The sequence below is a fragment of the Nycticebus coucang genome, chromosome 2, assembly GCF_027406575.1.
Source record: "Nycticebus coucang isolate mNycCou1 chromosome 2, mNycCou1.pri, whole genome shotgun sequence".
Lineage (NCBI taxonomy): Eukaryota > Metazoa > Chordata > Mammalia > Primates > Lorisidae > Nycticebus > Nycticebus coucang.
In genome coordinates, this window is record NC_069781.1 from 125,383,694 (window position 1) to 125,399,477 (window position 15,784).

The 15,784-nt window shown below is 39.7% G+C and overlaps 1 protein-coding gene across 7 annotated transcripts in view; it reads left to right on the forward strand.

Annotated features, from left to right (window-relative positions):
• MCTP2 (multiple C2 and transmembrane domain containing 2) overlaps positions 1 to 15,784 on the forward strand; it is a 254,048-nt gene that overhangs the window by 198,390 nt on the left and 39,874 nt on the right. For all 7 annotated transcript variants that reach the window (XM_053581767.1, XM_053581769.1, XM_053581768.1 and 4 more), the window contains 2 exons: positions 2,855 to 2,977; positions 5,482 to 5,523. In XM_053581767.1, coding sequence (XP_053437742.1) covers positions 2,855 to 2,977; positions 5,482 to 5,523 — 165 coding nt within the window. The remainder of the gene's footprint in view (positions 1 to 2,854; positions 2,978 to 5,481; positions 5,524 to 15,784) is intronic.

Below are 15,784 nucleotides of genomic sequence, written 5' to 3' on the forward strand. Positions count from 1 at the left end.
TGATTTCATTTACAGTAGGAACCAAAACCAAAGAAATATTGATAGCTACCAAACATTTTTTTAACAGTAGAAAAAGTTTCTAACAATAAAGCAACATTGCTTTTTGGAAAGAAAGCTTTACTTCTACTTAAAATGGAGTAATTTGCCTCTAAGTGCGTATGACAGTGACTTACTCAAACACAAGTTAACTAATAACCACAGATTATTTTATTTCATCTTCTTTTTTTTTTTCTTGTGGGTTCACCTCTTTTTATTTTTATTTTTCTTTTTTTTCTTTTTTTTTTATTGTTGGGGATTATTGAAGGGTACAATAAGCCAGGTTACACTGATTGCATTTGTTAGGCAAAGTCCCTCTTGCAATCATGTCTTGCCCCCATAAAGTGTGACACACACCAAGGCCCCACCTCCCTCCCTCTGTCCCTCTTTCTGCTTTTCCTCCCCCCCATAACCTTAATTGTCATTAATTGTCCTCATATCAAAATTGAGTACATAGGATTCGTGCTTCTCCATTCTTGTGATGCTTTACTAAGAATAATGTCTTCCACTTCCATCCAGGTTAATACGAAGAATGTAAAGTCTCCATTTTTTTTAATAGCTTGTTAATATACCACAGCTTGTTAATCCATTCCTGGGTTGGTGGGCATTTAGGCTGTTTCCATATTTTGGCAATTGTAAATTGAGCTGCAATAAACAGTCTAGTACAAGTGTCCTTATGATAAAAGGATTTTTTTCCTTCTGGGTAGATGCCCAGTAATGGGATTGCATGATCAAATGGGAGGTCTAGCTTGAGTGCTTTGAGGTTTCTCCATACTTCCATCCAAAAAGGTTGTACTAGTTTGCAGTCCCACCAGCAGTGCAAAAGTGTTCCCTTCTCTCCACATCCACGCCAGCATCTGCAGTTTTGAGATTTTGTGATGTGGGCCATTCTCACTGGGGTTAGATGATATCTCAGGGTTGTTTTGATTTGCATTTCTCTAATATATAGAGATGATGAACATTTTTTCATGTGTTTCTTAGCCATTCGTCTGTCATCTTTAGAGAAGGTTCTATTCATGTCTCTTGCCCACTGATATATGGGATTGTTGGCATTTTTCATGTGGATTAATTTGAGTTCTCTATAGATCCTAGTTATCAAGCTTTTGTCTGATTGAAAATATGCAAATATCCTTTCCCATTGTGTAGGTTGTCTCTTTGCTTTGGTTATTGTCTCCTTAGCTGTACAGAAGCTTTTCAGTTTAATGAAGTCCCATTTGTTTATTTTTGTTGTTGTTGCAATTGCCATGGCAGTCTTCTTCATGAAGTCTTTCCCCAGCCCAATATCTTCCAGTGTTTTTCCCATGCTTTCTTGGAGGATTTTTATTGTTTCATGCCTTAAATTTAAGTCCTTTATCCATCTTGAGTCAATTTTTGTGAGTGGGGAAAGGTGTGGGTCCAGTTTCAGTCTTTTACATGTAGACATCCAGTTCTCCCAACACCATTTATTGAATAGGGAGTCTTTCCCCCAAGGTATGTTCTTGTTTGGTTTATCGAAGATTAGGTGGTTGTAAAATGTTAGTTTCATTTCTTGGTTTTCAATTCGATTCCAAGTGTCTATGTCTCTGTTTTTGTGCCAGTACCATGCTGTCTTGAGCACTATAGCTTTGTAGTACAGACTAAAATCTGGTATGCTGATGCCCCCAGCTCTATTTTTATTCCTAAGAACTGCCTTAGCTATACAGGTTATTTTCTGGTTCCATACAAAACGCAGAATCATTTTTTCCAAATCTTGAAAGTACGATGTTGGTATTTTGATAGGAATGGCATTGAATAGGTAGATAGCTTTGGGAAGTATAGACATTTTAACAATGTTGATTATTCCCGTCCATGAGCATGGTATGTTCTTCCATTTGTTAATGTCCTCTTCTAAACCAGCGGTTCTCAACCTGTGTGTCGCAACCTCTTTGTAGCAATGAAAATACATCACGGCATTAGGAAGGTTGAGAACCACTGTTCCAAAATATCTATGGAATTTATTTATTTATTTATTTATTTATTTATTTATTTGAGAGAGTGTCATTAGTTGCCCTTCATAGAGTGCTTTGGTGTCATAGCTCACAGCAACCTCATATTCTTAGGCTCAAAGTGATTCTCTTGCCTCAGCCTCCTTAGTGTAAAAAAAAAAAAAAAGGTAATAAGGTTAATGGGGCGATTCCATGGTGTACATATACCACAGCTTGTTAATCCATTCCTGGGTTGGTGGGCATTTAGGCTGTTTCCACATTTTGGCGATTGTAAATTGAGCTGCAATAAACAGTCTAGTACAAGTGTCCTTATGATAAAAGGATTTTTTTCCTTCTGGGTAGATGCCCAGTAATGGGATTGCAGGATCAAATGGGAGGTCTAGCTTGAGTGCTTTGAGTTTCTCCATACTTCCGGCCAGAAAGGTTGTACTAGTTTGCAGTCCCACCAGCAGCGTAAAAGTGTTCCCTTCTCTCCACATCCACACCAGCATCTGCATTGGTAGATTTTAAGATTTTTTAGGAGTCTCACTGTTGGCACAGTTTGTCCTGTGGCCTGCCTCTTTGTGACCTCCATACTGCTTTCCCTAAATTCCAATACATTAAAATCCAGAACTGCAAAAAAAAAAAAAAAAGTAATAAGGTTAATGGGGCGATTCCATTTCAAGATAGGAAGCTATTGTGTCTGTCTATTATAGATTGTGACCGGCCGAGTCATTCCACACTCTTCCTCATTATGTGTCTTTGAAACTATTTCTAAGAACTACTATAGAGAGAGTCCCAAGTTTAATCTCCTTAAGATTGTTTCCCTCTTGTTTTATCAAGCAGTCATATGGTCTTCTTTGTCTTCAAATCAGGTATTTCTGGTCACCGTCTGGAATTTTGAGCTGTACATGATCCCCTTGGCATTATTGCTGCTCTTTGTCTACAATTTCATCAGACCCACAAGAGGCAAGGTCAGCTGTGTGCAGGACAACCAGGTAAGCTGAGATCCAAAGACTTCAGACGTTTGACCTAAGAAAAAAAATGTATCAACAGTAAACGAGGGCCACCAAATCATGGCCAGGTCCATGGTGTTTCAGATACGAGGTGCAGCCCTGCCATGTATTTTACGGGGGAGGACTTTTATCAGGCGTTGCTTAGTCCCAGCCAATAGTGTTCCCAGGAGGGGCCCCTCTGGGTCTTTGTTTTAATTTCCATTCTGGAAGCACATGTGTATGTGCCTGTCTGGTTCGTAAGGTTCCTGTGAATAACTTTCTCAGCCAGTGCAGAAAAGCCGTTGGGGTCTGTCTGAGCCTCTCCAGGGCACAGAGAGAACTATGGGAGATGACTCAAGTCTTTCCACAAAGGCACCTCAAACATGTTCTCTCTGACTGGAAAACTCAGGAGATTCTTGGAGGCTTAACTTCCAGGGTAATCAGAAAGTAGGTGGGCATAAACCCCTGTATTTTCAGGTCTTAAAATTCTCAAACTCCCTGTTACGTTGAAAATAGACAAAGACATCTTCTTAAAGACATCTCTTACCATCTGCTCCTCTTCCTTCTCCCCTCATCCTACCTCACAGGACTTTTCTGCTCTAGGTGTGCAGAAACTTGTATTTATAGCCTTGTTTTTGATGTAATCTTGGAATTCTGTATTGAAGAACCAAGCTTTTGAAATAAAAATCCTAAGTTCTAAGAGTTGATCATTCCCTTTCTTAAAAGATCACCTCCACATCATTTATAAAAAATAAATCATCTTGAAAGTGATAGATGTCTAGGGAATGGTTCTTGTTTCATTTAGGCTTGAAGGAAGGTGGGAAAAATGAGTGTTGTAGCAGGAGGTAAAACCTCAGGCAATTTCAGAATTCCATTCTGTTCGACTGTGATTATTTAATGTAATAGGCACAGACAAGTATCAGTGAGATAATAGAACCAGGTAATAAATAAATAGCTTTACAGTCCATTTAAGGAGCAGGCTTCATAGAAGTATAGATAAGGTAAATTTTTACAGAGAACTGTCTCTAATAACAAATGCTGTCAACTCACATTTTTATAATGTTTAATCACATTTTATTTTGCCTACTATGTGCATAATGTGTTTACAGTGTGTATGTATGTGCTATGTGTACATTGATTTGAGCATGTACATATGTAATATGCTCAATAATAAATATACTTGCTATATACACATTTATATGCATATACATACCTTTTTAATAAAAAATTCAAATTCCTTACCTAATTTTGATGACATACTATGAAGGAGGCAAGAATTATTTTTATTTTGTGCTTCATGAAACTACAGCTCATAGTGGCAAAGTGATTTGCCCAAAGTCACAGTGAATAAAAGCGCTGGAATCCTGTTCTAAACTGAAAACTTCTAATTCCTACTAACAGTGTTTTTTCCTCCCATAACCAGTTTCCACTACCCTTCCATTTATACATTAGTTTTCATGAGACATGCTTGCTGCCAGTAGTGAATAGGTTAGTTCCCCCAGAGGATCAATGAGTGTCACACAGACTGCTAGTTGAATCTCATGAGAATTGTGGGAGGTAGGGCTGTATCAGCCCTGGAGAAATTTCTTGATAAGTGTTCAGTGGTTTTTATAGAATATAACAGAGTACTCTCTGGATTTCAGATACGCCCTTTTTAAGAGCATGATATTGATAATTCTTTTTACTACTGGAACAATGGCATCTAAACAGCATGGCTGACCTTTGCAAGGTTAAGCAGAAACCTATGTGTTCAAGCTGAAAGTGTCCTGGTTGTCTAATACTGAGCACTCCTTCTAAACCACCTAAGCCACTCGATTGGGTCTCCACATGTGTTCATTTTTAAACACTGCACTGGTGTGATTAAAATTTGCCTATTACATAACCATGATGTTAAACTAATCTGAACAAACCCATCAGTAGCAAGACGGATGCTGTTGCCCCTGAGCTGAAGTCAGGTACCAGCAAGTCCAGGACAGAGCCTCGAGTTCCCTCACCTGCCCCTTCTAGCCCCAAAGTCCAAGCAAAATAAAAATACCACGTAGAAACTATATTCCTAACTTATCCTTCAGATTGATTATATGCAGACTAATGCATTTTTCTATTGTCTAATGTCTCAGTAATGGCCCCAAAGGGAGAGAGCATCATAACAATAAGCCTAGCACAAACGGAGTGTGTATTCTCAGCCTTAACATAGTAGTCGGTTCATTTGTCAGAATAAGAACAGCACTGTTTACAGAAAGTACAATTTGGCAATGTCTTTTTAAAGCTGGAAGGCTACTGGCCTAATAGCTTTATTTATAGTTAACAATGTTATGTAGAATATGCATATTGTTTATAGTCTTACTGCAGTGTCTTTGAACTTTAAACTGTTATTTTTCAAGAGGGTATAATGCATTAAAAAATACTAATGTTTAAGTTCTCCAGAAAAACATAATGTGCGTGAGTTTAATGTGCATTTGGCCATTCTGATTGGTGTTTTATTAACTCACTATTGGGTTTCCTTTTAGGAAAGCACAGACATAGATGATGAAGAGGATGAGGATGACAAGGTGAGTATGCTCAAAAAAGAACAGAAAAGGGAATGTTAACACTGTCAGCGGATCACACTTCTGGTTGGGTTGAGGGATGAGTCTCTTTAACTGTTTTTTTTTTTTTTTTTTTTTTTTTTTAGTATTGTGGAGTGACTGGTATGGTAATAGCATTGTAATTTTTTAAAAAACGATATCCCTTCTTAAGATTTTTAAAAATAAGGCTGAAAAGAGTTAAATGGAAGGAATAATTGAAATGTTATAAAAAGCGTACCTGCAGGAGGCCTTTCATTGGATGCAAGCCAAGATTAGCCTTCCCCTTTGTAGATAAAAGGGAGCCCAGGAAGTCAAAAGGACATCAAGTGAAATTGCTGCTCCTTTAGGTTCATGTCTGCGCTCCGTGGGGTGGTCACCCACTTCCGTGCCTGTCACTTCCCCAGCTGTTGCTGGCAGCGTTTTCAGCTATATGTCTGTGTACATCTGTCTTTTCCCTTCTCCTGGGAGAATCTCTCAAATCTGCTGCTTTTGTTGTCATTATGCTTTCAGACAAACCTTCTGGAATAAAATGAAATAAGTGAAGTGCCAAATGAGATGCTACTAGCTTAATGGACTTCAGTCTCCTAATACCTATGGGTATATGGGGCTAGCGATGGTAGCGTGTAGGAGGCATGGGGGAGAGGGAAGGTTAGGAGAGGGGGGACCTTAAGAGTAAGTAGCCAATCGAAATGCCCACAGAATAGAAATTAATTCAAAAACACTGGCTCTGTGACACAAAGAGCCTTAAAATTAATTGAGTGGACCAGATGGTTTTGCCTGTTTAAAGCAAATTGGGCAGGTTATAAAGTATATTTTATTTGTTGTGCTGAGATGATTACTAACAGGCAAATAATAAAGTTTAATATTTATTTTTAAAAGGAAATTGACGTTTTCGTGATAGTGGCAACTTTCTTCTTGATGAATTGATGTTAGTGGTTTCTGAGTGAAAGAGTCCTGAATATTAAGTCACAGGCAAGCTGAAGTGTATGATGGGGTGTTTTACCAAAGAAAATCACAAGTATTGATAGTGATCAAAACAGCATGGTACTGGCACAAAAACAGAGAGGTAGATGTATGGAACAGAATAGAGAACCAAGAGATTAACCCAGCTACTTACCATTATTTGATCTTTGACAAGCCAATTAAAAACATTCAGTGGGGAAAAGATTCCCTATTTAACAAATGGTGCTGGGTGACCTGGCTGGCAACCTGTAGAAGAATGAAACTGGACCCACACCTTTCACCATTAACTAAGATAGACTCTCGCTGGATTAAAGATTTAAACTTAAGACATGAAACCATAAAAATACTAGAAGAGAGTGCAGGGAAAACCCTTGAAGAAATCGGTCTGGGCGAGTATTTTATGAGGAGGACCACCCCGGGCAATTGAAGCAGCTTCAAAAATACACTACTGGGACCTGATCAAACTAAAAAGCTTCTGCACAGCCGGGAACACAGTAAGTAAAGCAAGCAGACAGCCCTCAGAATGGGAGAAGATATTTGCAGATTATGTCTCCAACAAAGGTTTAATAACCAGAATCCACAGAGAACTCAAACATGTAAGTAAGAAAAGAACAAGTGATCCCATCGCAGGCTGGGCAAGGGACTTGAACAGAAACTTCTCTGAAGAAGACAGGCACACAGCCTACAGACATATGAAAAAATGCTCATCATCCTTAATTATCAGAGAAATGAAAATCAAAACTACTTTGAGATATCATCTAACTCTAATAAGATTAGCCCATATCACAAAATCCCAAGACCAGAGATGTTGGCGTGGATGTGGAGAAAAGGGAACCCTTCTACACTGCTGGTGGGACTGCAAATTAATACATTCCTTTTGGAAAGATGTTTGGAGAACCCTTAGAGATCTAAAAATAGATCTGCCATTCAATCCTATAATTCCTCTACTAGGTATATACCCAAAAGACCAAAAATCACATTTTAACAAAGATATTTGTACCAGAATGTTTATTGCAGCCCAATTCATAATTGCTAAGTCATGGAAAAAGCCCAAGTGCCCATCGATCCACGAATGGATTAATAAATTGTGGTATATGTACACCATGGAATATTATGCAGCCTTAAAGAAAGATGGAGACTTTACCTCTTTCATGTTTACATGGATGGAGCTGGAACATATTCTTCTTAGTAAAGTATCTCAAGAATGGAAGAAATAGTATCCAATGTACTCAGCCTTACTATGAAACTAATTTATGGCTTTCACATGAAAGCTATAATCTAGTTATAACCTAAGAATAGGGGGAGAGAGAAGGCACGGAGGGGGGAGGATAGGCGGAGGGAGGGTGATTGGTGGGATTACACCTATGGTGCATCTTACAAGGGTACATGTGAAACTTAGTAAATGTAGAATATAATTGTCTTAACACAATAACTAAGAAAATGCCAGGAAGGCTATGTTAACCAGTGTGATGAAAATGTGTCAAACGGTCTATAAAACCAGTGTATAGTGCCCCATGATCACATTAATGTACACAGCTATGATTTAATAAAAATAAATAAATAAAGTTAGGTTAGCAATACTCAAAAAAAAAACAAAAGAAAAATCACAAGAATTAATGAAATTATTTTAAACTTGTGTTATTTTAAACCTGTTATTCAGTCAAGATAACAACTGCAAATTTGGGGCGTCTATCCATCTGACTGGCCAACTGTAAATTGGGGGTTCCCACAACCTCTCCTTGGGTAAGATAAGGTCCAAGATTGTATCACAAAACTCAGTGAAATATTCACTTACATTTTCTGTTTTATTATAAAGGGTAAAAGTCAGGAAGAGCTAAATGAAAGAGACATAGTACAAGGGTGAGGGGAGGAACAGGGAGCTCCTGCACTCCTCCAGACAGCCAGACACCATCCTGCCAGCACCTCTGAGTGTTCACCACCCCAGGAAGCTTCTTTGTATGGAAGCTTCATAATGTAGGAATAATTGATACAATCACTGAGCATTGGTCATTAAGTTGATCTCTCCAGCCCCTCTTTCCTCCTGGGAGGTTGCGTGTGCGTGGGGCAGGGGATTGAAAGCTCTAGCCCCCAAGTCACAGGTTTGGTTCCCCCTGACAACCAGCCCCTCATCCTTAGGAGCTTTTGAAAAGTTACTTCCTTCACATGAACTCATGTGTGGTTGATAGGGGCACATCATGAATAGCCAAAGATGCTTGTCTTGTCTGTCTTTTTTTTTTTTTATTGTTGGGGATTCATTGAGGGTACAATAAGCCAGGTTACACTGATTGCAATTGTTAGGTAAAGTCCCTCTTGCAATCATGTCTTGCCCCCATTAGTGTGACACACACCAAGGCCCCAACCCCCCTCCCTCCATCCCTCTTTCTGCTTTTCCTCCCCCCCATAACCTTAATTGTCATTAATTGTCCTCATATCAAAATTGAGTACATAGGATTCGTGCTTCTCCATTCTTGTGATGCTTTACTAAGAATAATGTCTTCCACTTCCATCCAGGTTAATACGAAGGATGTGAAGTCTCCATTTTTTTTAATAGCTGAATAGTATTCCATGGTGTTCATATACCACAGCTTGTTAATCCATTCCTGGGTTGGTTGGCATTTAGGCTGTTTCCACATTTTGGCGATTGTAAATTGAGCTGCAATAAACAGTCTAGTACAAGTGTCCTTATGATAAAAGGATTTTTTTCCTTCTGGGTAGATGCCCAGTAATGGGATTGCAGGATCAAATGGGAGGTCTAGCTTGAGTGCTTTGAGGTTTCTCCATACTTCCATCCAAAAAGGTTGTACTAGTTTGCAGTCCCACCAGCAGTGCAAAAGTGTTCCCTTCTCTCCACATCCACGCCAGCATCTGCAGTTTTGAGATTTTGTGATGTGGGTCATTCTCACTGGGGTTAGATGATATCTCAGGGTTGTTTTGATTTGCATTTCTCTAATATATAGAGATGATGAACATTTTTTCATGTGTTTCTTAGCCATTCATCTGTCATCTTTAGAGAAGGTTCTATTCATGTCTCTTGCCCATTGATATATGGGATTGTTGGCTTTTTTCCTGTGGATTAATTTGAGTTCTCTATAGATCCTAGTTATCAAGCTTTTGTCTGATTGAAAATATGCAAATATCCTTTCCCGTTGTGTAGGTTGTCTCTTTGCTTTGGTTATTGTCTCCTTAGCTGTACAGAAGCTTTTCAGTTTAATGAAGTCCCATTTGTTTATTTTTTTTGTTGTTGCAATTGCCATGGCAGTCTTCTTTATGAAGTCTTTCCCCAGGCCAATATCTTCCAGTGTTTTTCCTATGCTTTCTTGGAGGATTTTTATTGTTTCATGCCTTAACTTTAAGTCCTTTATCCATTTTGAATCAATTTTTGTGAGTGAGGAAAGGTGTGGGTCCAGTTTCAGTCTTTTACATGTAGACATCCAGTTCTCTCTGTAGGATCAGTTGTTATTTCCCCTTTATCATTTCTGATTGAGGTTACTAGAGATTTTACTTTTCTATTCCTCGTTAGTCTGTCTAATGGTTTATCTATTTTATTTATTTTTTCAAAAAACCAACTCCTTGATTCATTAACTTTCTGAATGATTCTTTTGTTTTCAATTTCATTGATCTCTGATTTGATTTTGGATATATCTTTTCTTCTACTGAGTTTAGGCTTAGATTGTTCTTCTTTTTCCAATTCCATAAGATTTCTTGTGAAATTGTTGATGCGCTCTCTCTGTTTTTCGAATGTAGGCATCTAAAGCGATGAATTTTCCTCTCAAAACTGCTTTTGCCGTATCCCACAGGTTTTGGTAGCTTGTGTCGTCATTGTTGTTATGCTGAAGGAAGTTAATGATTTCCTGTTTTATTTCTTCCTGCACCCATCTGTTATTCAACAGAAGATTGTTTAATTTCCATGCCTTTGGGTGGGGTCGAGTGTTTTTGTTAGAGTTGAGTTCCACCTTTAGTGCCTTATGGTCTGAGAAGATACAAGGTAAAATTTCAATTCTTTTGATTCTGTTGATATTTGCTTTGTGTCCCAGGATATGATCAATGTTCCATGGGGTGATGAGAATGTTTGGAGAATGTTCCTTGGGGTGATGAGAAGAATGTATATTCTTTATCTTTGGGATGAGGTGTTCTATATGCGTCTATCAAGCACAGTTGTTCTAGGGTCTCATTTAAATCTCTGGTATCTTTGTTTAATTTCTGTTTAGAGGATCTGTCCAGCTCTGTAAGAGGAATGTTAAAGTCCCCTATTATTGTGGTTTTATCAGATATCATATTGCTCAGACTGAGTAAGGTCTGTTTCAAGAATCTGGGAGCATTTAAAAATGATACATAAATATTTAGAATTGAAACATCTTCTTGTTGTGTTTTTCCCTTGACCAATATAAAGTGACCATCTTTGTCTTTTTTGACTTTAGTTGCTTTAAATCCACATGAATCTGAAAATAAGATTGCAACTCCTCTTTTCTTCTGAATGCCATTTGCCTGAAAAATTGCCTTCCAACCCTTGACTCGGAGTTTTAATTTGTCTTTTGAAGCCAGGTGTGTTTCTTGCAGACAGCAAATGGATGGCTTGTGCTTTTTAATCCAGTCAACCAATCTATGTCTCTTCAGTGGGGAATTCAAGCCATTAATATTTATCGAGATAATTGATAAGTGTGGTAGTATTCTATTCATCTTATTTTGTGAGAGTCCATTGCTTAGTTTTATCTTTTGTATCAGTGTGGAGGTTAGGTTCTGTCCTTTAATTTCTGAGTTGTTACTTTGCTGCTGATCCATTGTGGTGGTCAGTATGCAGAACAGGTTGAAGTATTTCCTGTAGAGCTGGTCTTGTTGTGGCGAATTTCCTCAATGTTTGTATATCTATAAATGATTTGATTTCTCCGTCAATTTTTAAGCTTAGCTTAGCAGGGTACAGAATTCTGGGCTGGAAATTGTTCTGTTTAAGTAGATTAAAGGTAGATGACCATTGTCTTCTTGCTTAGAAAGTTTCATTAGAGAAGTCTGCGGTCACTCTAATGGATTTGCCCCTGTAGGTCAACTGGCACTTACTCCTGGCAGCTTGCAGAATCTTTTCCTTTGTCTTGACTTTGGACAGGTTCATCACAATGTGTCTTGGAGAAGCTCGGTTAGAGTTGAGGCGACCTGGGATCCGATATCCCTCTGAAAGCAGTGTGTCAGAATCTTTGGTGATATTTGGGAAATTTTCTTTTATAATATTCTCTAGTATGGCTTCCATTCCTCTGGGGCATTCTTCTTCCCCTTCTGGGATTCCTATAACTCGTATGTTGGAACGCTTCATAAAGTCCCATAATTCTGACAGTGAACGTTCTGCTTTCTCTCTCTTCTTTTCTGCCTCTTTTACTATCTGAGTTATCTCAAGAACTTTGTCTTCTACCTCTGAAATTCTTTCTTCTGCATGGTCTAACCTGTTGCTGATACTTTCCATTGCATCTTTAAGTTCCCTAATTGACTGTTTCAGTTCCTTCAGCTCAGCTATATCCTTTTTATATTCTTCATATCGTTCATCTCTTATTTGATTCTGTTTTTGGATTTCCTTTTGGTTATTTTCCACTTTATTAGCAGTTTCCTTCATTGTTTCCATCATTTCTTTCATTGTTTTCATCATGTGTATTCTAAATTCCCTTTCTGTCATTCCTAACATTTCTTTATAGGTGGAATCCTCTGCAGTAGCTACCTCATGGTCCCTTGGCGGGGTTGTTCTGGACTGGTTCTTCATGTTGCCTGGAGTTTTCTGCTGATTCTTCCTCATGAGTGATTTTTTTTTATCTGTTTCCTTGCCCTAATTTTCCTTTCACTTCCTCTTGCTCTTTAAGTTCTCGTACCTGTGGACTAAGAGTTCGATGAGTCCTTTTGGTACAGGACCAGAAGGGTGAGAAGGTTGAAGAGCAAGAAAGGGATGAAAGAAAGGAGGTCCGAGTGAAGAGAAAAAAAAAAATAGAGAAAGGAGAGGGGGTGGGTAAAAGGAATATTGACAAAAAGAAGAGAGACACAGAAAGAGGGAGACAGAGCAATATAGGTGTATGGTAGGGTACTTTGACACAACCTTTGAAAAAACCACCTTCTGGGGGTGCCCAGTTGGGTGGTTCCCTTGAGGTCAGCAGCTGTTTGCTAACCTGATCAGACACAGTACCCCACCTCCACCAAGTAGAGAGGAAAGACAAAAGTGCTATAACTCAAACCAAAACAAGCAAACAGAAAACTTTACAGGATAAAATTGGGTGAAAAACCAAATAATAGCGGTAGAAACACTAGCAAAAATGAAGTTCTAGTTATTAAAAAAGGCAGCAATGGGAAATTATAATTAAACTAGAAAAATTGAGAATGAAAAAAGATCTGTATGGAAAAGGTTGAAATTAAAAAACAAAACAACATCAACAACATCAAAATAAAACAACCAAACCAAAAAAAAAAAAAAACAGAAAAAACAAAACACAACCAAAAACAAAGCAGTATGTATATGTTATTGAATATTGTCTGGGCAACATGTGGTCTTCTGGGGTATGAGATGTTAATCACAGTTCTGATACGACTGGAGGCTGCTGATTTCTCAAACCCCAGCAGGTAGACACCCTAAATCTCTCTTCAGCCCACTTAGAAGGCACTTTGAACTTGTTCACTGGCTGAGCAGAAGCTTTCCCAGGGAAGTGCTTGTCGCTGGAATCACTGCTGAAGTGGCTATCCACTTACCCAGTGTGCCAAAACCGGTCTCACTCTGCCCCTGAGGTTTAGGGCTGCAAGGCAGCTCAGACCCCACCCTTAGGCTACTCGGTTGCTGGGTTACCAGCTCCCACCCAATTCTAGCTCTGCGACCCTGGGGGCAGAGCTTGCCAGGGCAGATCGCTCACAATGGCTCCCTGTGGCCCACAGCCAAACACTATTAGCTCCGTCTGGCTCAGTGGCTCAGACTGGCGCCCTAGACAACGGCCAAAGTTCTCCGCACTCCCGCTCAGGCTCTCCCCAAGGCAGTTCAACTGAGTGCCAAGTCCAAAGACACCAAAACAGTTCACAGGTAAGGCCTTTCCAGTTTGCAGTCTCGCTGCTACTGTACTTACAGTTGCGGGCCGGTTTAGACCGATTGAACACACGCGACCACTTTCCGGTTTTCCACTGTTTTAGTCCTCCTCTTGGGGTCCAGAAGTCTCTCGCTGACTCTCTGTATCCTCACAGGGGTGATGATAGGCAGATCCCACCAGCCAGAGATGCCTGGAGTCCTATCTTCCGGAGTCACGGTGTCCAGATGCAAGGAAGCTGTTACTCGGCTGCCATCTTGCTCTCCTTGTCTTGTCTTTCTAAGTTTGAAGCTTTTTGAAGAACTGGGGGATATAAGCAAATATTAGAATAGAAGATGTTCTCCTGTGCTATCACTCGGGGAATTCCAATATTTTTATGAGAATCAATGGCAAAGTCCAAATCTATATTTCTTTTTATGTGACAATCTCATACTAGGCAATGTTCTACATATTTATAAACCAAGGCTTTGAGTATAAGGCATCTGTTTTTCTGTTTTGCCACACCTGTTTAAATGAATCACCAGTGGAAGAAGGTGCCCTCCATCCTTTAGAGATAATTGTGGCCAGGTATCTTTGGCCTGTCTAATAAAGGAGAGAATCCACCAATAAGACAATGAATTAAATGGTGATATTTAGTAACTAGCAGACAACAAAGTTAGTCCGTAAAGCCTAGACAGTGACTTTCAAGATCTAGTCTACCATTGATGTGGGGTCTGGTCTGGAGATAGAGCCACTTGGGCTGTCTTTCCAGCCTCTCTGGGCAAGCATGACCAAGGGGAGAGTTGGAGCGGCAGCATCTGCAGGAATGAGCCTGGGAGCTCTTGCATTCGGGCAGGCATGGCCCTGACCACAACCATGTGTCAGCCTGTCCCATGTTGACTGGGGTAGCACTAAGCCTCTCCTCCTTCCCTCCAGGGCAAATTCTCAATCCGTTTTTTACTTAATGTATTTCATTTGGGCCTTTTGATAGACACGGCATAACCATGATTGTTTTGCTTCCTCGAGTTCATACATCTATGAAATGTTCTAGAGGAATCCGTACATAATGGAATGTTGACTTGTATGTATGACGCTTCTGCTTAACACAACCCCTCTCTTACGAGGGGAGACTGGCACACTTTTCAGCCCTTGGCTGTTTCCTTTCCTCTCCTTTCTCTAAGGGATTTGTAAACTGGAGGGATTTTCAACTTTAGGACTTCTTGAGTGCCCATCCACATTATGTGTTACTATATACAAGGTAACGTTTCCTCCCCATGTGTGGTGGCCTCCATCCCTGAGATTGTTCCTTGCAGACACAGACACACAGTCAGGGTGACGGCTCACTGTCGTGTGCTGCACAAAGATCTTATCCACTCTGCCTTCTGGCTTCTGTTGCGTATAAGACGTGACAGACTCTGCTTCTGGGAACTGTAACACACCCAGCGAGAGATGAATTGTTTATAAATGATAAACACACAGCCGCTCTGTTCAAAACCAGAAGAGGAGAGAAACTCCTTTCTACCTAAACTATCCATCTTGAAAGTGACACTCTTTAACTGCTAGAGCCCCGTCCCACCACGTACCATCACAGATGACTGTGGAAGATGAAAGCGTGCTGGAGCCTCCTCCGGAGATGAGTGCCTTCACTGCTCTGTCTGTCTCCAGCGCACAGACCGGGACATAGTCTGGCGTCTGTCATACTTTTATCATCTGGAACGTGGATTGTTGTAAAATTACATCACTGCGGCCTCTTGGTCTTCCTCATCGTGCTGGGTACATGGTAGAAACCTGTACTAGAAACCAGATTCGATTCCACAATGTTTCTGCCTTTTCTTCTGTGGACTTTCAGTGATAACTTGTTCAGAACTTACAAAGTCACTAGCTTTTTGGCTTTTAGGAAATGAAATATCCAGGCTAAACTTTGAAAAGAGGAAATCCCTCTAACACCCAAAGGCCCATGTGAGAAATTGCTTATAACAAGTACAGTTTTCTGGGGTCTCCAGAACAAACAGATAATGGCTAAGTTCAGCCAACAGCAATCAGTTGACATTTCCTATTTGTATTAGATTCTGTATGTGGAATCCTTCTGTGTGAACCTTATTTGTATGGATGGATTACAATGAAAATTGTATTAATTTTCTACCCAGTAAAGGTCAGTAATTGAAGCATGAACCAAGAAACTATTGTGTAAAATGTTGTATCCCATACTTAGGAAAGGTCAGGCAAGACAATAATATCTTGTTTTCATTGCTGAAGGTATAAATACTTGT